The sequence below is a fragment of the Trachemys scripta genome, chromosome 4 (assembly GCF_013100865.1).
Source record: "Trachemys scripta elegans isolate TJP31775 chromosome 4, CAS_Tse_1.0, whole genome shotgun sequence".
Taxonomy (NCBI): domain Eukaryota; kingdom Metazoa; phylum Chordata; order Testudines; family Emydidae; genus Trachemys; species Trachemys scripta.
In genome coordinates, this window is record NC_048301.1 from 99,031,121 (window position 1) to 99,052,449 (window position 21,329).

General features: G+C 41.4%; 1 protein-coding gene across 4 annotated transcripts in view; it reads left to right on the forward strand.

The window, feature by feature from the left end:
- The window catches only part of LMO1 (LIM domain only 1), a 77,328-nt gene that overhangs the window by 40,192 nt on the left and 15,807 nt on the right, over positions 1 to 21,329 (forward strand). For 2 of the 4 annotated variants that reach the window (XM_034770096.1, XM_034770095.1), the window contains exon 2: positions 15,738 to 15,951. In XM_034770096.1, coding sequence (XP_034625987.1) covers positions 15,738 to 15,951 — 214 coding nt within the window. Of the gene's footprint in view, positions 1 to 645; positions 707 to 7,895; positions 8,039 to 15,737; positions 15,952 to 21,329 lie in introns of those variants that run through there. The other 2 variants (XM_034770094.1, XM_034770097.1) reach the window with 2 other exon arrangements.

The following is a 21,329-nucleotide window of genomic DNA, read 5'->3' on the forward strand; positions in this document are numbered from 1 at the left end:
TTAACTTTCCCATATGTGTCTTGCTAATTGTTTTGCCTCATCACAAGAACTTTTTTAGGTGGACTTCATAGAACTCTTGTAATTTTTAAAATTTTTTTTAGTCTTCCAGGTGATCTTCCAAAGGCCAAAATTTACCCATTTTGCTCACCCTCTAACACTACAACATGATTACTTTCCTTGGGGTCACATTACACCACCTTTGACCACGCTGAATAGTACCTTGCTCCATGAGTAAAAATGGAACTACTTGTGCAGTAAAGTACTATTGTACAAGTGTAAAGATGGCTGGGTCTGGACCTAAGTGTCTTGGCAGCTTAAAAGTTCAGTTAAAACAGTGATTTTTCAAACTTTTGTACTGGTGACCCCTTTCACATAGCAAGTCTCTGAGTACAAGCCCCCCCCTCCCCCCAACTAAAAACACTTTTTTAATATATTTAACACCGTTATAAATGTGGAGGCAAAGCGGGGTTTGGGGTGGAGGCTGACAGCTCACAACCCCCCATGTAATAACCTCACGACCCCCTGAGGGGTCCCGACCTCCAGTTTGAAAACCCCGGAGTTAAACAAGCTTCCAGTGAATCTCTGCGGTACATTTTTGTATGTAACTTTTATAAGTAATGCCTTAAGTATATTGTTCCTTTTTAGGATTGTTGGTGTCTGCATAATTTTCCCCATGTGATCCAGCTTCGGTACTTCAGTAACAAAGGTTAGTTGTATCCTTTTCCTTAGAGAAGTGTGAGTTGCACCCAAGCAGTAGAAAATTAGCCATGAAAATATCCACTGAGAGCAAATTCTTTCCCTGTGTTCTGGAGAGTGCATTTAAAAGTTTGAATCCAAAATTGATTTGGAAAAACTCTAATCTAAAATAACCCTGATGTTAGCAATGTGTATCTAACTCCTGCTAGACACTACTGTTCTGGTTCAATGCATTGGCACACAATTCCCTGATGCTGTGAAATTGAAACTCATCTGAAGATTCAAACTTTTCTAAAGAGATTGCAGGGCACTTAAGGCTTTCTATTTCATTAGTAAGGTGAGAGTAGTTCTTTTCAGCGGTCAGGAATTTTACGATGAGGTGTCCACTCAAAACACAGACTACATCAAGCAGTTGGGACTTGACTGTCGAAATGGAAGGAAGGTAAAGTACACTAATTGGAATTTCTTGTCCTGCGTTGTCAAAAGTTTGGAGGTGAAGCTCGACGTTTACTACCCATTTGAAGCATGTTTGGGAATCCACTGAACCACTGCAATAAACAGAAGAGCCATTAAGCACAAATTGATGTGGACTCAATCCAGGTTCCAGAACATCCCAAATTTCAGAGGCTTTCAGATCTGGGTTTTTGGTTTGTGCTCATCTCTTTTAATAATAATAATAATAATTAAAAAAAAAAAAAGAAAAAAAAACCTGCTAGTTTTACACTTAATTTTTTTATTGTGTCAGTGAGAATTAAATGGAGCATAAGTAACTGGTCTTCAGAGCAGACTTCCTCTTAAAGAGGATCTGTTGCTGTATAGAGCATTTGTAATGGTGAACTATATCCAGTGTGTAGGCAGCAAGTCGTATATTTTTGTGCTGGTGGTGGTCTGAGGTCCAAGGAATAGGATTAGAAAGGTATTATAGGTTAATGAAAATGGTTCCCTTGGGATCAGCTTGAATGCAGCCCAGTGGTCAGCCGTAAAATCAGGAGAGTCTCATGTGATCCTGTCTCCCCATATTCTGAGTACCGTGGTACTAGTAAATGCTGTATATAGTAGAATAGACTGTATTTGCACTCTATTTTCGTGCTTTCGTGGGTGCAGTAAACTAAATGTCAGAATAGTTTGTCCCAGACCCTGAGTGTTCGTTCCACTCTGGAATATTGAGCACATTGCCACATAAGTATTTTCAAACTTTTTGTGCAATGCACAAAAAATGTCTTGCAGTTCCCCCCCGCCGCTTTGTTGCCCTTTGTCTGTGTAGCACTCGAGTTAAAGCCACGCATGATTTACCCTAAAAAAAAAAAAAAAAAAAAAAGGTGGTATTGAAGGAATGTAAAGAAAGTTGGCACCAACCAATTACTCTGATAGTTATTAATTTTTGTTGCTCCTTTTCAAGGTGTTTACATGTTAGACTTATAGCATAAGGGGCCAATTGTGTATTGCTAAGCCCTGATTTAGCAATATAAATAAAAATGGATTAAAAAAACCACTCTGATCTATGCTATATGACTAGTTACTGGCTAATTCCAGGTCTAACAGATATTAACAAGCTTTTCCTGTGCATTAAAGGGGAAGGGTAGTGGCCCATGCTAATGTCAGTTTTCTCAGCCACCATCCTCAGAGAAGACTTCAACTGGTTAAGGCTGCATGGAAATGAAGTTGTGGGTTGGGTCATGGGCCTGCCTAAGTAAAGACAGGACCAGATCAGGAGAGTAAACAGGTGAGTGGAAGCAGTGCTGCGACCTGGCACATGTTTTTTCTGCCCATCCTCCACTACGTTCAGATACTAATAGATTTTGAAGGCATCAGGGAGCATTACGATCATCCAGTCTGACCTCCTGCATAATGCTGGCTGTAGAATTTCACCAAACACTTCCTGCATCAAACCCATAACTCTGAGCTAGTACATTTGAAAAAATACATTCTGCCTTCTAATTAATATCAGAAGGTTACAGCAAAGGAAACCATGCTCAACTTTCCACAGGGCAGGAGCATTGGGGAACTTTCTTGGGAATTGGGGTGCTATTTCAAGGTTGTGGTGGTAAGGAGTGGTAAGGAGGCCTTTTCAGTATAATCCTTTACTTTGGGTCTGGTGTGTGTTTCGCAGGTCCAGTGTTGCTTCAGGATTGTTGATTGTAGCTCAAGGCTCATTACAGCAAAATGTTCTCACTGCTTACTAAACTCCCCCTCTCCCCAAATATAGAATTCTTTCCTTCTTTACTCTGACCTACACACTAACAAATTGGTTTCTTAAGCATGTGTGTACACAAACAAGTAGTTTTATCTTCTCGGTTGCCCCGTAGGTTTCCTCAGGAGTGTCTACGCTATGAGCTCTACAGAGGCACAGCTGCAACATGTGGCTATGCCACTGCAGTGCTGTAGTGTAGACTTTTCCTATGTTGATAAAGGGGTTTTCCATTGATGTAGGTGGTCTGCTACCTCTGCTTCTCCCTGAACAGTGGTAGCTAGGTCTATGGCAGAGTTCTTCTCTGTTTAAGCTTGAAAGCTTGCTATTCTCACCAGTAGAAGTTGGTCCAATAAAAGATGGTACCTCACCCATCTTGTCAGTTTAAAAATGTAGCACTTGCGAACAGTGAAAGCATAGTTCTATCGGAGATACCACAGTTTCCCCTATTAAACTGAGGAAAAATTGGTAACTGTTATCTGTTGGCAATTCTTTACATTTTTTTAATGGTGACCACTGTACATACAGCTGTCTCCTGACTATCTTCATCTGGAGACTTGAAACAAATTTGAGGGAGTCCCGGGGACACAAACTTCTATATACACTAGAGCAATGTGTCATTCTGGAATATTGGCTAGGCAGAAATTTTTTTACCTTTGGTAACCTTGGTTTTCTGCCACTACTTTCATGAGACAGAATTCCAGCCTGCTTTATTTTTAAGTCAGCAAACTGATTATATATTGTAAAAGATCAGTGTTTTCATGGGTGAATAGTAATTACTGAGTAATGGCTTAAAACATTTCCTGAAGGAACATAAAGCTGTTTTTAAAAGTCAAGAGTACATTAAAAGGATTACCATGTAGATTTGATTTTTAGATAACGCTAAAATGGATCCCAAATGGACTTATGAAAGGGGATGCTATCTCTTTAATGGAAAGTGCATGGTCTGACAGTTAAGCATGCAAATGGTTTGTACTTATTGCTGCAAAGAAGTGGGTTGGCTTTTTTTTTCTTCTTTCAACAAAGGAGGAGGAAATGGCTCCCCCCAGCCCCCTTCCAACTTTTGATAGCAAATAGGCTTGTCTGGTAGTTGCTTGGGAAGGTAAAAAGACTAGGTTTTTCAGGATAACTGCATCTTTATGAATCATTAGAGAGGTATGTTTCATGACACTAGAAGGTCAATAGCAATTGTATCTGTTACATGGATTGAATTAAGTGGAAAGACTCTGTCTGCACTCTTTAAAAGTGGATTCTTGCTCATCTTTTGAAAAACCCAGGGGAAGTGCAATTAGATCCTTGGAGGTAAAGGTGAAGAGTTGACTGTGACATACACTAATTCTGTGCAGGGGGTGTATTTCAGAGTGTGAATCTGTTGTAAGCTTTTTGGGGGTCTTCCTGCTTACATATTGTGATGACCTGTGATGGCTGTAGCTTTTGATGTGGCTTTTTTTTTTTTTTTTCAATGACTTTCTAGCTATTGATGGCTTCAAATATTGCCTCTGGCTTCAATATTATTCCCTTTAAAAACATTTGAAAAGCATATATCCATATTTCATTAGGCTTTGGTTGGTTTCGGATTCTTTTGTGGTAGTGCACAAATTTGTATTGTCTCCAAAATTCTTGAGAAACTTCTGTAGGCTTGTGAAAGCTTTGGATTAGAGAGTTGTTATTGCCTGAATTAGGGTTTGTGACAGATTGCTTCATCTGTGTACACAGAGCAGAACATCAAATGGCCATTTGGCAGTGGGCACTGAAATTCTATTAAGGTTGCCGAAAGCTTAAGCTGACAATGTGTATGTCTGCAAAAAGGAAAAAGAAATGATGATCTTACAATGATACAGCTCTGTTCACCTGAAAGTACTCACTAATTTAAAATAAATAAATAAAAGAACCTACATTAAAGCAGTGGTATAGACTCACTGTTAAAACTGAGTTCAGACCTGTTCTGTATCCTTTTTTAATATATGTGTACTTCTTGCAATCTAAACAGTAATATATTCAGCCAGACACTTAACAGAAAATTAGGATATTAATAATAATAATAATAACAAAATATTACTTGTGTATTTAGAGTTGACTTCAACTCTTATTCCCCCAGTTTTGGGGGGGGATTTTAATCCTATAAACTTAAATTTAAGTTTTTACATTTAATTTCTTTTTTTTTTTTTAAATAAAGAGGAAAGAAGTTGGCTTTGTTGCAATATTGGTATTTTAGTTACCCTAAGTGAAGGGTGAGTTCTCACCTTTGTTGCCATTTGTCCTGGAGACGGATCTGTTTTTCTATTTGCTTTGGTAGTTAAATGTCCTGCATAGGAGAACCAAAGAACTTAATTTTGTTTTAATGGTAACTTAAAAATTTGTAGAATATGGGAAAGAATTCCAGTCAAATGTGAAATGACTGAATCTGCAATATTTTCCCACCAGCGAGTTTCTCATGTCTCTACTAAGGTGCTTTAGGTTGTTCTTTCACTTGTAACTTTTTTATTTATTTCTACTTTCCCTGTCCCCAAACAACTAAACAAAGGTACTAATAATCCTCTTAAAAAGGCAGCCCATGCCAAATTTCAACTCAACTGATTTTGCTTTAGCGGTGTCTTTAAGAGATTCGAATATTCTGACACTGGGGAGACCGGAGGTGAGAAATGTGGTTTTAGTTAGTTCTCCCAGAACTCAGAACTGTTGCATGGATTTTGTGAACATGCCCAACCCCCCCCCCCCCCCCCCCCCCCACCACCAAAACCCCAACAAAATCAGTAGATACTCTGTGTCGATATATCTTTGGAAAGATGCAAAACCTGGAAAACTTAAGTTCACAACTAGAATATTTTTATGAGCATATAAAAATGTTACGTATGGAAGCTGTTTTGCAACCTTCACCATTGTGGATTCCATCTAGTGCCTGGTGTGTTTTTATTTTACACCCACACCCAACCAACCAACCACAAGTTGTTCACTTGTATGCACTAGTACGTAATGGAGATTGGCCTAAACTAGGCATCTGAACACCCCAAAGGAAGGGAGTTTGGATTCTGAGCCTTAATCCAAATTTTGTGGTTTAGGTCCATCTGTATGCAGTTCTTGGACAAGAAATGAAGAGGAGTGACTTTGGATATCTGTCTGGGTGGCTCAGTGGGGGATCTGGATGCACAGGGGCTTGTTGGGGGGTTCTGAGTGCAACACACACACACAGCAAACCTTGGGGATATCTAACTATGAATTGTTCTGAACCTCAGTTTTACATCTCTTCTTAGAAACTGTCCCCTGCAACAACAGTGTTCCTTATTATGTTTGAGGAATTTGTTCAATAATGACTTAGAGGAAAGAATGCCACCATATGAATTCCCAAAGCCATACTGAAATCACCCACTGCATATCACAGCACAACACTAGAATTGTGAAATGATCATGGGTTTTCTGTAATACATTCATTTTTGAAATTATTCATTGAATAATTATTTTGATGAATATGACTTGGTCTATAGCTCGTTCATAAGCAGTTTGGTGCATATATTGAATATTTTGGTTGTACATGCATCACATGGTAATGTTCAGCTCATTCATTGGATGCCCTAACTCATTAAATCAGGTTCCGAAGCAAATATTCAAGGTTGCAAATACTGAAAATGTACTGTTTGGCTTGATAGTTTCCTGTTTAGCAAACAAGTTTGCTAGAATATTCACAGAAGAAAAACACAGTAGTAGTATGAGCATAGTCAAAGTGTTTTTGTTTTAAAAATAAGACTGAAAATTCTCTAAATCCTCTTCTTGCCCAGCTCTGCTTATGTTGATGTTGAGACTATAAAGCTTAGAAATGATGTCAGATCTTCTGATGAAAGACACCACAAGAGTGCTGCTTATTTACTGTGTTGACAAAAGTTAATAAGATTACTTTACTCTTCAGTTGCCATTTTGTCTTTTGCAGCCAAATGCTAGTTTGTTACTGGAAGGTCAGTTTTTTAAATTAAACTATTAGATGTTGGAAATAAGATTTCTTTAAGTACTCTGAAATACCAGGTTAAATTGCCTGTGTATCTCCCAACTTCCCAAAGTGCGATCTCTAAGCACAAATTGCTTTAAGCCCTTATTACTTTAGGAATTCAATGTTCCATCTACCCCTTCTTATATTTGTTTTTGCAATTTAATGTAGCATATGCACTGAAGAATTGTAGCCTCTGGTTTCCAACCTGAAGCATGTTGGTTAATTATGTTTGGAAGCACCGAGCAGCCATTTAAGCAATAGTTCATGGCTGAACAAAACATTATCACAGTGGTCCCCAGATGCCTGTGTGCTAGGTGTTGTACAAACCTATATGGAGATGTAGTCCTTATACTAGCAGACTGCCACTCTGCAGAGCGTTTTGGGGGAGGGGAGAGAGGTTACCCAGTCTGTTGTTGTGAGAAGTTATTATGATGGTAAAAGCGCTAATCTGTGGAAAAGTTTAAAAAGAAGTTGCTGAAGGAAAGAGTTAAAGCCATCTGCCTGAAAGCATTGTGTAAAACATACACACAATGTTGGGGAAATAAGCCAATTATGTGTGCTTCACAGGAGGTGGGGGAGTGACCTTTGTGTATAATTAGTTCTTTTATTTAAAGCAAAGATTTTGAATAGAATAACTAATTAGCTGTCATAAATGGCAAATTGAAGATTTTGGCCAGATTCCTTAGGGAATGTGGGAGGACTTCCCTCCTCCCAGCCCATACTGTACGCTCACACACTTTCCTCATTAGGGTTGTTTTTAGTTCTTTGCAGTGGTAATGAGAAGTGCAGTTGCTGCTCTTAACTGAGCCCCCTCTAACAAGGCATGAAATGCAGGTGGAACAGAACTGCCTTCAGCTACTGCTGCTTTAATATGAAGCATTTTAGATGTATTGGTAGGTTTGAGGGCTGCTGGGGGAAGGAGGGGAGGGCTCGAAAAGTCACGGTGATCTCAGCTGCGTATTATGCTCTGGACTTGATTGTATAAAACACAAGAAAGCCAGGAAGCCTTGAGGCATATATCATTAGCCAGCAGTCCACATTACTCTTTCAGACCAATTAACCTTTAGAGTTGCATTAAAGAAATTAGGTGGTGAACTTCCATGCTTTCAGACAGGACCAGGAGCCCTCTTGCAGAACAGAGCACTGTAGAGACGTACATCACAGCACCCTTTCAGGTAACTATTTATTTAAATGTGTGGCCCACCTTTTATAAAAGTTTTCCAGTCTCTTGAAAATGAAGATATACAAGCGGTGCCCATAGAGGTATAGTTACAAATTGCCACATGAATAAAATATCTGGAAAATGATTTAGAAATGTTTGGGGTGTATTTAGTTGATACTTGTGGTATAACCCCGCTGAATAATTTTCTTGAAAGACCCTTGACAGAGAAGATATAGGTTGATTAAAGCCCATTTGTCAGCCCTGGAGTAGAGGTAAAGTTTAGCTTACCCAGTACAATAACATCCTCTTTAGACACAGTCGTAAATTTCAGTATGACCAGAGGGTGGTGTCTATAATTTTTTTTAATGTGTGTTGGAGCTGTGAGCGCTAAGTATAGCTTTTATTTTGTATTTACCAGCAGCAAGTCTATTAAGTTGTAAAGGGCAAGGAAGGGAATATAGGTTGCCAAAAATAGAAAGTCTTCATCTACTGTTTCTAAGAAAAGGTACCATGGATGGTGAGCAATGGGAGTGCAGTGGGGGGGGGGGGAGAGAATGGAATTTGATATCATTTGCAAAATTTCCCATTTAGTACTCTATCAAAATTCCTTTGTAATACATCTTGATTATGTATTTAAACAGGTAAGCATCGGCATGTTACTTTTCCCAGCTCCACAGATTTATGCTACTTTATAACGTTAGCTTGACTAGTGCGCGTGGGACTGTGCCTGAGGTGGTCTGTTAACTCTTGGGGGAATTCTGCACCACTGCACATGTGCAGAATGTCTAACCCCTGCAGATTTCTTTGCTTCCCCTCAGAAAAATGACTTTCTGACGGGGAAGCAAAGGGAAGCCACAAGAGCAGTCATGCAACCCTCCCCAGCAGTATGTTTTGGGTGCCCAGGGCAGCCGGAAGAGAGGTAAATCACTGTGGGGTGGGGAACAGGACTTCGGAAGACCTGGTTGGTGGTTCAGCTGTTAGTGAACCACCCCGATGAGCCATCCACATCCAGATCCCCACCCCACAAGCCCCAAACATCTGCACCTGGATCCCCACCCCACTGAGCCCCATTTCCCTCAGCATCTGGACCTCCCACTGAGCCCCCTACCCACACACCCCCTGCTTAGCACCAACCACCTTCACCTGGACCCTCCCTGCAGAATCCCATTACAGTTGCACCCAGAATCCCCCAACAAGCCCCTGTGCATCCAGATTCCCCCCTCCTCCCTGGATCCCCCACTGAGTCACCCGCACCCAGATTGCCCCACACAGAACCCTCTCAACCCACACCTGGATCCCCTACACTAAGCCCCTCCACACTTGGCTTGCTGAGCCTGCCTGGTGTACGTGGGGTGTTTCTGGGGCAGACCCAGTACTTGCGCTGTGTCAGGGTTTCGTGTAGCCTCACTGGGGGGATATGACTGCACAGTGATCTCCCACTTCTGGGCAGCCAGTGGCGTGTGCTCCCCAATGTCATGCTGGAGCCTCCACATTTAGTTGACAAATAACATTTGCAGAATTTTAAAATATTGTATGCAGAATTTTAAACTTTTTGGTACTGAATTTTTAAATTTTTGGCGCAGAATGCCCTCAGGAGTATCTGTTTGGGTTTTTTCGTTAGCACCCATTTCAACACCACATTTCGCCAGTCCAAATGAACTGTATTTCTTGCTTTAGAGCCTTAGGCTGTGTTGACACTGCCACTTTCAGTGCTAAAACTTCTGTCGTTCCGGGGTGTGAAAAAACACCCCCCAGAGCGACAAAAGCTTTAGCACTGAAAAGCACCAGTATAGACAGCGCTTTATTGCTGGGAGCCATGCTCCCGGTGATTAAAGCTACCACTGCTCATTAGGGGTGGGTTTTTTTTATCGCCGGGAGAGCTCTCCCCGCGGCGATAAAGTATGTCTATGCTGCCCACGTTCCAGTGCTGCCAGGGCCGTGCTCTGATGTGGGTAGTGTAGACATACCTCTAGATAAGTACTAGAAAATAAATAATACCCCAGTGGTGTTTCATGACCTTAAGGTAAGGAAGTGACTTACTAATAAAAATTTGAGGCTCTGAATACTGGCTGGCTGGCATTATTCAGCCATGGTTGTTTGTTTTTCGGGGAGGGAGGAGAGTGGGGTTTGGTGTTATACCGGCCCTGTCTTCTGAGATTTCCCTGCAGGGCTCAGGCTGTAAAGTTACAAGGCTTTGGAGACTCTGCTCACTCGTTGTTTGGAATGAAATGACAAGTACCCTGTGAATCCAGGCTGATAAACTTTGGCAGTTTGGAAATTTGTTTCACACCTCACCTGCCATGTCAATGTGCCAGCTAATTGCAGTCAAAACTTTGTATAGTTCCATTTGTGCTCCATCCAGATTGGTTAGGGTGTTGGGGGTGGGGAGCCTTCTAGACCAAAATGTAATTTCAAAACGCTGAACCTGACCAGCACAGGTTGACCTTGCTCGTTATTATCTGAGTGGGAATAGCAGCTTTGAACATCATATGATCTCTGAAATGCTGGCTTTTTTCATTAGAAAACCCCCTGCTGAAAACTGACCAAGTGTGTGGCATTTCTTTCCTTCTAAAAAAGATCTTCACTGCTTTTCTGCTAGTTATTAGCAGAAAATTGGAAAGTGTTGCTCTCCTCCTGTTCACATGAGTCTGCCTCTCCTAAGACAATTGTGTGCACAGAATGGAGACTGTAGAGATTTGAGAGAGTCCTCTGCCTACAGGCCACATATGGGACAAGAAACGGTACTGTGGTTCACTAATCATCCTTAACACAGACTACTAGTGACCCCCTTACAATTTAGTTCAAGCCCTGCTTAACTTTTATTAAGGGAAGTTTCCCTCCTGTATTGATTAAACTAACTTTCTGAAATGTTTTAAGAAAGGAAACTGGATTTTCCCTCCATCCCTCACAGCCTCAGCAGATGTCCTGAGCTTACCGCAGTTATTAGGAGCCCAACTTTTTGAGTGAAGGCAAATGTCATTTTTTTTTTCTTTTTTCCAAAAGGAAACACAAGTCCCATTGAAAGTCTTGTACTCCTAAGTCACTGAGGTGCTTTAGAAAACCCCACCTATATAACTGTTTTCTGTTTGGAGAAATAGAGTCAATTAAACTTAATGTTTAAACCTTGAAACCAGAGGCATCTACTGTTCCTGGGATGGGTCTGATGCAGGATCTCCAGACTTGTTTAAGATCTCACGAATGACATGTGGTTCCATGTAGGGATGGGGAAGGAGATCTGTAAGTTGCTGAGCTGTTTCAACAGCATATTTATGAATGAAAGTGTGTGTGTTGATAAAGCAAACCACCAGAGGAACATAACCTGGGGTTTGGTATTTTTCGATGCCTGCTAGATTTCCACTGATGTTTTAAACTTGGTGGATATGCATAGATTTCTTGTAGTATAAAGTTAATAACTACAAGAACAATAAGGTTTTGTAGGGGAGTAGAGGCTACTACAGGTGAGGCAGACTACTCCAAATTGAGTTGATTTTGTTCTACGATGTACAGCATTTTTCTTGCACTTTCTGTATGAGCTTGGGTAAGTTAAACTCCTCCTTTATTCATGTTGTATTGAAAAATTGAAAACCGAGCCTTACCCATGAAATTTGTCCAAATATGAAACAGTCTTATATAGATTGTCTGACTGTGTGGCTCAGGAAGCAGACTGGGGGGGAGGGGGTGGGAGTGGTAGTGCGTTCTTCCAAACTCTGCACACAAAACAAGCTCCACCCCTGTGAATATCCAGAATGAGAAGCTGCTCACAGTAGATTGTGGAAATATTCAAAATATGATTGTGTGTTTTTTGGCTTCCCCCTCTAGGTCTGCACTACAGCCTATGTCAGCAAAACTTAAGACGCTCAGGACAGTGAAGGAATAGTCACACCCCTGAGCGACAAAAATTACACTGGCATAAGCACTTGTGTGCACAGCTTCTCCCGCCAACATAGCTTCCATTGCTCGTGAAGGCAGGGTTTTCTGCCGACGGGAGAGCTCTCTCCCGTTGGCCTAGAGCATCTTCACCAAACGTGCTGCAGATGTGCCTCTGTAGCACCATATCTATAGACCTGGCCTTACGTGAAGAATGAAATAGTAGACACTTAACTCAGATGGCCAGGGATGATGATTTAACCCTCTGTTGAGATGAATGGGGCAGTTCACGCCTCTCAGAGCTGCTGTTCCAGGCATTCAGCTTAGGTTTCAGAGCCCATACTGTGAAGTCCAAGTCACAACTTCAAAGTGCTGTTGGTCCTGCTATTTTTAGAGCTCTAATGCAAACCCCATTTGGTGACCCAGTCTGAGAGGTTTGCTCCAAAATACTATGCAGACATACCCTTAGAGATGGTAGCTTCAGAGAAGTACCAGTACAACAAGTAGGCACCTACTAGCTATTTTTGAGCCCTGATATATGTACAGTAAATGCATATGTGGCTGGCAGAGAATGAAAAAATTAGATACTGACACACAAAGAGCTCCTGTTTAAAATCTTGTTAACATGGCAGCAGCAACTTTATATATAATGTTAGCAGTATATTTTAAGTATCTTGAAGAACTATAAAGGTTTGAACTCAAATTGCTAATGTTTGTCACAGCCGAGCATACCCAGGACCGAAGGGGATAAAGAACTGCTGTCAAGCAAGGGTTTTTCCTACAGCATCCCAGAGTATTGATCGAAACACATGATGTTGTGAGTTCAGTTTTTCTTGATCCCTTTCACGACTTGGCAGCTGAACAGCTGGCACATGATTTGTGATCACCTGCATCAGAATTGCAATCTCTTGTGATCACCCGAAACTTATTTTTCTAATGTCGACAACTACCGGTAGCAACTTGGATTGTCTCTTCTCCCTTGCTTTCCATCCACCGGTGATCGGCAGCATTGACATCGGAGGTTTTTAAGGCAACCATTTGAAGAGTATCTAGATAAGGTATTGGAAACAGTTTTGCTATGCAAAAATCAATGTTTCTGTCCACTTTTGAATGACAAATAAGATTATGGTTATTTTTAACAGGCAAGGCTGAAGTTATACAATTTGTGGCCAGACTAACCGCGCTAATACAAAGGAGTGGAAAGCCCTTTGCCCACCCTGGAACCCAAGTACATGATTAGTCAACAAATCCCATCCAGTACTATGTGGTGTTGCACCTCTTTAAGGACCTTGGAGAGTCTTGGATTACATATATCAAGCCAGTTTAGTCCTGTAATCCAAAATGTTGTATTACTGGATAGAGAGCTGTTTTCTCTTCCCTTCTCCAGTGTCTAGAGATACTGTCTTTCAATATGATTCTTACATTTGGGGAAGCCTGGTGCTTGGTTTCAGTAAGCTCAGAAAGTTGTAAAAAAATGTTTACTGTTGCTACTGAAACCTACTTCTACATCCAGTTATTGTTTCCATGCAAAGGTCTCCATTCTGGCAAGGTATTGCAATCCTTTGCCTGTAGAGTTAGTCTGCTGGTGTGGGGTTTGAGCTGGCACGTGATTATCTCTTGATGGGAAATATTCTGAGGGGGAGATCAGCTGGAAAAGTGGAGCTCCTTCTCTTTGCTCCCTAAATGCCCAAGTAAAAAGCACAGTGTGTAGAACCCATGAGTCCCTTTCCTGTCTCTTGTGAGCGTGTCTTGCAATATCATGGCTGCTCAAATTTTACCCCTGCGTTCTAAGATAGGTTCCACTTCTGAATTTTTGTGGTTCGCGGGGGGTTGTTCCTGGGTTTTCTTTAGAAAACACTTCTGTGCTTGCTCAAAAATCTTTTTCCTACTTTTGGGCAGCCTGATGGCACCATGTGTTTCGGAGTAGCATTGTTGATTTGTGTGTGGTGTTGGAGCTGAGGCTTAAATTTTCACTTACTATTACATAGTTGTCGCCACTGTCTCAAGTTGGAAGATATTTCTCAGCAAGTGGATTTTGAGCCTCTGACAGCCTAGAGCAGGAGGGCTCTTTTAGCCTTAAGAATTTTTGAATGTTACTTGACCTGTCTCCACAGTACCGAGACCACTTTGATAACAAATGGATCAATAGCGCACTGTTTGTGCAGAAGTGTCTTAAGTGCTGTTGTCCTCCACTTGCAGCTCTGACGGAGCAATTATTACTGTAAGAGTGGTGGGTTCTACATGTGCCAAGCGTTAGTCACCCTCAAGCCCCCCTGGCTTTTAAGGAAAGCAGCAAATGTCACTTATTACAGCAGCGCTAAGTAGTGCCACTCAGGTTAAGGGGCTGTTAATAATTCCAATATCAAGCTGCTGCTTCCTAGGATCTATAACTTGCTATAAAAACTGTGTTCTAACACGTTGCACCAGAGCAGATCCTGTCCCACCCCCACTGTTGCCAGCACCACCACCTTCTCATCTCCCCAACTTTGTCTAAGCCAATTCGGCCATGTTCTGGAGGCCCAGCTCTCTCATTTCAATGTGGGTGTGATATGGGGCGGGGCCAGCAATAGACACTTTGAAGCTCTAGGTAAAATGGCATTCTGACTCCTTATATAGTCACTTCCCCCATCTAGTTCACTTAGAGTGCACTTTTTTTGCCCACTCAGCCCCATGAAACCATGTCTGTTTCCTTTGTCCTTGTGCTCCAGAGCAAATCTCTCCCCTTTCCCTGTGAGGAACCTGAGGGGTGGTAGGATACAGGCTCACTCCTTCCAAAGCAACAGGCGAGCAGCTTCTCTCCAAGACTTCTGGGCACCGAGCTCAGAGAACAGGAGTCCTGTGGTGACTGGGTACCCAGAAGGGAGAGGCGGTCTGTAGGGAAGTTGGAGGCAGGGAGGAGCAGCTTATTGGAAAGTTGGAAGAGGAGCCCATGAGAGTCAGTGTACTAACAGGCCTGGGGGCTTTGGTGCCCTGGGGGCTCAGATAGGCTCTTGGTGTCCTATCACCATCCAGGGATTTGGTGGCCAAAGAACTGCTTTCTCCCCAGACTCCCTGATTGAGAACCTAGCCCCTGCTCTGTGCCAACCATTTCCCTGACATGCTTGCACGCATCTCTGCTGTCTGGCAGGGATGTCGGGAATCTGAATGAGGCCCAGAGTTTTTGGTACCTGCTCTAATGGCACAAAGCAAAGAGAGAGCCCAGGTTAGCCAGTTACCTGGAAATACCTCCTAGGTGCTAGTGCAGAGCCCTTGACGTAAGCAGCACTGTTACAGAATCATTGTGCTCTGGTTATTCTCAGTTGCCCTCAGAGGCCTGGGGCAGCATAGGTTAGAGCAGCCTGATGCTAGTTTTCATCAGGGTCTTTGTGAGGGAGGAGGGTGCAAAGAGTTACAAGGGTGGAATTTAGTTTTCTTTGCCCCCACTTTCCTCCCCTTCTACCAATCTCAACTCAACACCAGACCAGCATTAAGGCCTTGGTATATGTGCCATTAAAATCTTCATGATTGCCTTTACCTGTCTCGTTAATTGTCTGTTAATGCTAATTAAGAAAAAGAAAAATGTTGGAATTGCAACCAATTTGTTTGCTGAAGGATTTTAAACTGACAGCTTGGTGCTCAGGTCAGTTTATCATTTGGGAAACAACTATCACATCCTTGCAGGTGAACATCCCTCCCAAGATAAAACCTGTTCCTTTGATCACTGCTGCCGAAAGCTGTTTAGAACATGATCTCTTCCAAACCTGCAGCACTGAAAGTCACCAACAGTGCGGGAAAGCAATTCTGCTTGAAATATTTGTCTGTCTGTAAATGTCTCATGAATTGTAATGGTTTGTTTTTGTTTGTAGGTGTGCCGATGTTATCTGTACAACCAAAAGGGAAACAGAAAGGCTGTGCTGGCTGCAACCGAAAGATCAAGGACCGCTACCTTCTGAAGGCCTTGGATAAATATTGGCATGAAGATTGTCTAAAATGTGCCTGCTGTGACTGCCGCCTTGGAGAGGTTGGATCAACTCTTTACACAAAAGCAAATCTCATTCTCTGCCGCAGAGATTACCTGAGGTAAATACAGGTATATTCTGTGGGTTCTTCCTATAAGCTCCCAGTTCACTGCCAGCTGTTTATTTTTTCTAAACTTGTACTGTGTAAATATCCACACGCACAGTTTTTAGCATTGACTAGAAGTTAAATGGAGTACAAGATCCATAGCTTTCTCCTTTCTAAGGATGCCTTTGTTTGCTGTATTATACTTGATGGAACTGTTTATGTGTAAGACTTGGTAGTGAGGGGAGGGCATGCTTTATGGTATCTTTTTCAATTACGAGCTTACAAAAGAAAGGAATGTTTATTTTTAAAATGTAGGGCCAGATCATGATCTGGTGTAAACTGGCATAGTTCCTCCGACTTCAGTGCTGTGTGGATACACAACTGCTGAGGGTCTGTCCCACTTGCCTTTCAATGGCAGCTTTTAAATAGACATTTAACTGTTTTCTGTCAGCCCCCCCCCCCCCCCACCACAGCAAATGAGGCTCCTTGGTGATGCAACAAAGCAAAACGGTGTATCAAAATAAGAGATCAGTTTTTTTTTTTAAATAGTATTTCCTCAGGAAATTTTATAGTAACCAGCAGTGACTCTTCCTCCAGGTAGAGCTATCCTCACCCATGTGCATTTGTAGTGAATAAAACCTGTTACTCAAGGACAATTGTGACTTTTTTTGGATGGATATATGTAAATACGTATATATGGAAGCTTAAATGAGTCTTAATAAGATGATAGCTATAGTGTACTTTCCCTAATAATGGGGCTTAGTGCAAAAGTGAGGAGAAGTGAAGTCCACTATATAGAATATATAAAATAAATAAAAGAAAGGGGACATTGATAGTAATGACTATCAATCAGAAGTTAGGAATCATAGAAAACTAATAAGGGAAGCAAAGGGACACAAGGAGATATCTATGGCCAGCAGAGTTAAGGACAATAAGGAGTTTTTAAAATATATTTGGAACAACAAGAATCCTGACAATGGTATTGGTCAATAATAATGCAGAAAAGGCAGAAATGTTCAATAAACATTTCTGATCTGTATTCAGGGGGTGAAAAAAACAGATGATATACTCTCCTCATGTGGTGGTGGAGACACTTTCCATTCCACTGGTATCTCTGGAGGATGTTAAACAAAAGCTACTACAGTTAGACAGGCTGTCCAGCTAAAGTGCATCCAAGACTTTTAGATTTTTAAAAGAGCTGGCTGAGGAGGCCAGTGGACCATTAATGCTGATTTTCAATAAGTCTTAGAGAATTGGGGAAGTTTAAGAAGATTGGAAGAAAGCTAGACTCATGCCAGTTTTTTTATAAAAGAGTAAACTGGATGACCCAGTTATAAGCCTGTCAGCCTGATGTCGATCCCGGGCAAGATAATGGAGTGGCTGATATGAGAATCGATAAAGAATTAAAGGAGGGTAATGTAATTGATGCAAATCAACTTGGGTTTATGGAAAATAGATCCTGTCTAACTTCATATCTTTTTTGATGACATTACAAGTTTGGTTAATAAAGATAATACTGTTGACATCATATACTTAGATTGCTGTAAGGTGTTTGACTTGATACCATGTGACATTTTTGATTAAAAAGCTAGAGCAATATAGAATTAACCTGGCACACATTAAATGAATTAAAAACTGGCTAACTAATAGGTCTCGGAATGTAGCTAAACAGGGAATCGAGGTCACTGATTCAGAGCGATCTGGGTCACTTGGTAAAGTTGGTGCAAGCAAACAATGTGTTTTAATACAGTTAAATATAAATGTATACATCTAGGAACAAAGAATGTAGGCCATACTTACAGGATGGGGAACTCTGTCCTGGAAGCAGTGACTGAAAAAGAGTTGGGGATCATGGTAGGTAATCAGCTGCAGATGAACCCCCAGTGTGATGCTGTCATCCATCATTCCCTGAATAGATTTTCAGCAATAAACAATAGACTGTTGTTAAGCCATTCAACATTTGTTAACCCTGTGGTTCCCAGAAACCAGCCATATTTGTGACAATAGTTAAAACCTTTCAACTATCTGGAATCAAAGTATTAATGGATTCAGGGTAATATTTTAAGGAATCTATAGTGTTTACATTTTAAAAATCAAATTTTCCTTAAAGTTTTCCTTTAAAAATAAGAAGAAATGGAATTGAGAAATATTTGATTTTAATTAACTGTTACGGTGTTTAGAACTGGAACCTCACCTTGTAGCCCATCAGTGGAATCAGAGCATCTTTCCTCTAGTTATGAGTTTTGCACTCAAATCTCTCAAGGGCATATATGCAGTGCCTGTGCTATCAAGAGGGTCCATAGAATTTCAGCTGTCTCAGACCCAAGTATAATTGTATAGGTAGGCCACCCCCGAAGTGTAGGTGAGGAGAGGACTGTTTGAAGAGGGAGAAGAGACTGGGGTATGGAGCAGAGTGTTGTGGGATTTGCTTGGGAGGGAAGGACTGAGTACAAGGGTTTTGAAGAAGGCAGAGAGTAGAATAACAGAGGGAGGCTGGACTTTGGGGAAGAGACACCAGGGACAGCAAGGAGCTCTGAGTGCGAGAGATGAGGGAGAGACTGGGGAATTTGGCAGACAGTGACTTGGAAGGACAGATGATTTTAGAAGATAGGAAGAGAGAGGACTTTGAAGATTTGTAACACCGGTCAAAGACTGCTCCTGGCAGAGCATGGACAGTGAATACAGGGCAGCTAGCTGATGCTGTTGGGAGCATGAGGGAGTCCAAAGGAGGATGAAGCACCGAAGTGCTGGGATACTCATAGGAAGTAGAAGGGAGCGTGTGCTGCTGGGATTTCCTGGTAGGCTGGGGCTTTGTTCTCTCTAACTTCGTTCACAAAACTGAAGGGGAAAAAAGTGTGTACGCCCCTAGGCCTGGTCATAAGGTTAAGAAGTGCCATATAGCCTCCAGGTCAGTCTAGATACTCACATGATCCTCATTACTGTAATATCAGAGTGTCTCTCAATCATCCAGGAGTTTATCCTCACAACACCCCTGTGAGGCAAGAAAGTCTCATCCACATTCTACAGATTCTTGAAACTTGCCCAAGGTCACACAAGAAATCTGTGGCTGAAACAGGAATTGAACACAAGTCTCTCCAGCACCACTCTGAGGAATGTACAGGTAATCCATGCTGTGGGTATTCTTGCAGGCAGTGGTCTGAGCCAGATTTCGAATTCTATTTGTCTTAACCTGGCACCCATCTCAGTGATTACCAAAGCTTTGGCTCTGCCATGGACTAACTCTATAACTTGGGTGCGTCGCATCACTTATCTGCCTCCGTCTATAAGCCAAATATAACTACAGCACTTCTCTCTCCCTCTTTAGGATGTGTGTGGGGTCAGTTAGAATTTGTACATAACTGTGAAAGTGTAAAGCAATGTGTTGGTGGTGAGAATAATGAATAGCTTACTTCACAACAGTTCAGTGGAGGCTTTCTCTGTGCCAAGGAATTTTAGCTACTGCAGGTAGAAGGGACTTTGGATCATCACTATCGGATACAAAATATGAGAGATCCATCTAATCTTTCATTGACTGACTCAAATAATGGCAGTTGCATATGCAGATACATGCAGTCTGTAACTGACTTCACTGATAAATTGTTTCCTCGGTTATCCTAAATTCTTCCTTTCTTAATTTCAGCTTGTGCTCGCCTTGACTACTGGAAAAAAACCTCCTAGATTTTCTTTCTTGTTATAAATCTGCTTTCCAAAGCTCCCTTTCCAGAGTGTGCTACTTTAGTTCTCTTAACCTTTAAGTCATTTTCTAATAATCTGATAATTTATGCTAGCCTTCTTTAAATTCGCTAAGAATAATTCAGTTCCACATATTATACTTCCATTTATACATCCTGTGTTTCTCTTCTGTTACTGCATGATTTCCATGTTCATGTTCAACTGACTGCGTTTTACTCTGTATAGCCACTTGTCCCTGTGTAAGGGTGTGCAGAAGTCTGATTTGGTAGCATTGTATTGCTATTGCGCACAGATGTAAAATGACTACTATGTACAGGGCAGGAAAAAGTTGGGCCCATTTTCTCATCAAAGATCTCTTGGTAGTACTAGTTCCCAACCAACATTCACCCATTTTGCTAGCTTCCTACCATACCACTTTGCATTTATCCTGATTAAACCTAGTTTTGTTTATTATTTTTCCTGTCTAACTCTCCTAGATCCCACCATTTTAATTTTGCCTTCCTTGCTGCTAGGCAGCCTCCTAACTTCATACAATGGGAAAACTTGGTGAACATGCTCTTCATTTGTTCTAGGTCACTTATGAAGACCTTGAGCACATGATCTAAATCCAACTCTCCCTGAGGGGAGGGAAAGGTATCCATTGCGGGGGTTGGCTATTTAATACACTAGCAGCATTACTTTGTTCCTGGTCATCCATCAGTTAGGCATCCATCACATGATATACATAGCCATGCCTTTGTTCAGACTTCTCTGAGAGCACTGTGTGGCGCAGCATTGAATGCCTTACTGAAGTGCCTAACGCTAACCAAATTCTCTGTTACTGAAATCATTGGGAGCTGCTTGGATGCTCAGTGCATCTGAAAATCAGTCCAGTTACTTAGGTTCCTAAATATGGACTTAGCTTTAGACAACCTTTTTTTGAAAATCTTGTCCCTTGTCCACTACTAGTTTTATATGTAACACAGTGCCAGCTTTCCTGCGTAAGTTGATATTCCAATTGTCTTGTTCTGTGGCTCTCTCATAGATAACCAAATAAGATTTTTTTTCTTGTGATAATGCTGCATTATTCTTGTTAATGTTAATGTCTTTAGCATTTGATTACCTCTGTTCATTTCTATTCGTCCTTGCAGCCATTTCTGGTTTGTTTTCAGCATTGTCCTGCCGGCCATATATGTTGTGCATTCTGCCACCTTTATGTTGTAATGTGTATCCATCATCGCCCTCTTCCCTGTTTAAACCCTTTCCCGTCAACCAGGCCAGCTTTCTACTTAGAAGGTCACTTGCCACATCTGTTCAACTAGAAGCTCTCCACTCCAAATAGTCACTTCTGCCCACAGGATCTCTGAATCCATAACTTTTTTTTTTTTTCTCTACATCATCTCCTCAATCCTTAATTCACTTCCACTGTTTTTCTGCTTCACTCACAGAGAATTATCTAAGCCCTTCTTATTTGACTCCTTTCTTTAATGGCTTTGGAGCTAATATCCAAACTCTAGTAGGTAAGACAAAAAAGTAACATTTTCTACAGCAATTGGAAATGAATTAATGCTAAACTACAGTGGAATTATACATGTTACAGATACATGTATACTAAATAAGTTCATTGCAGTGACTTAAAGTACAGTATTACAATGACTATCAAAAGAATTAATCACTGGCCGCTTACTGTGATTATGTGGTTCCCAAGAAGAGCAGGGTCA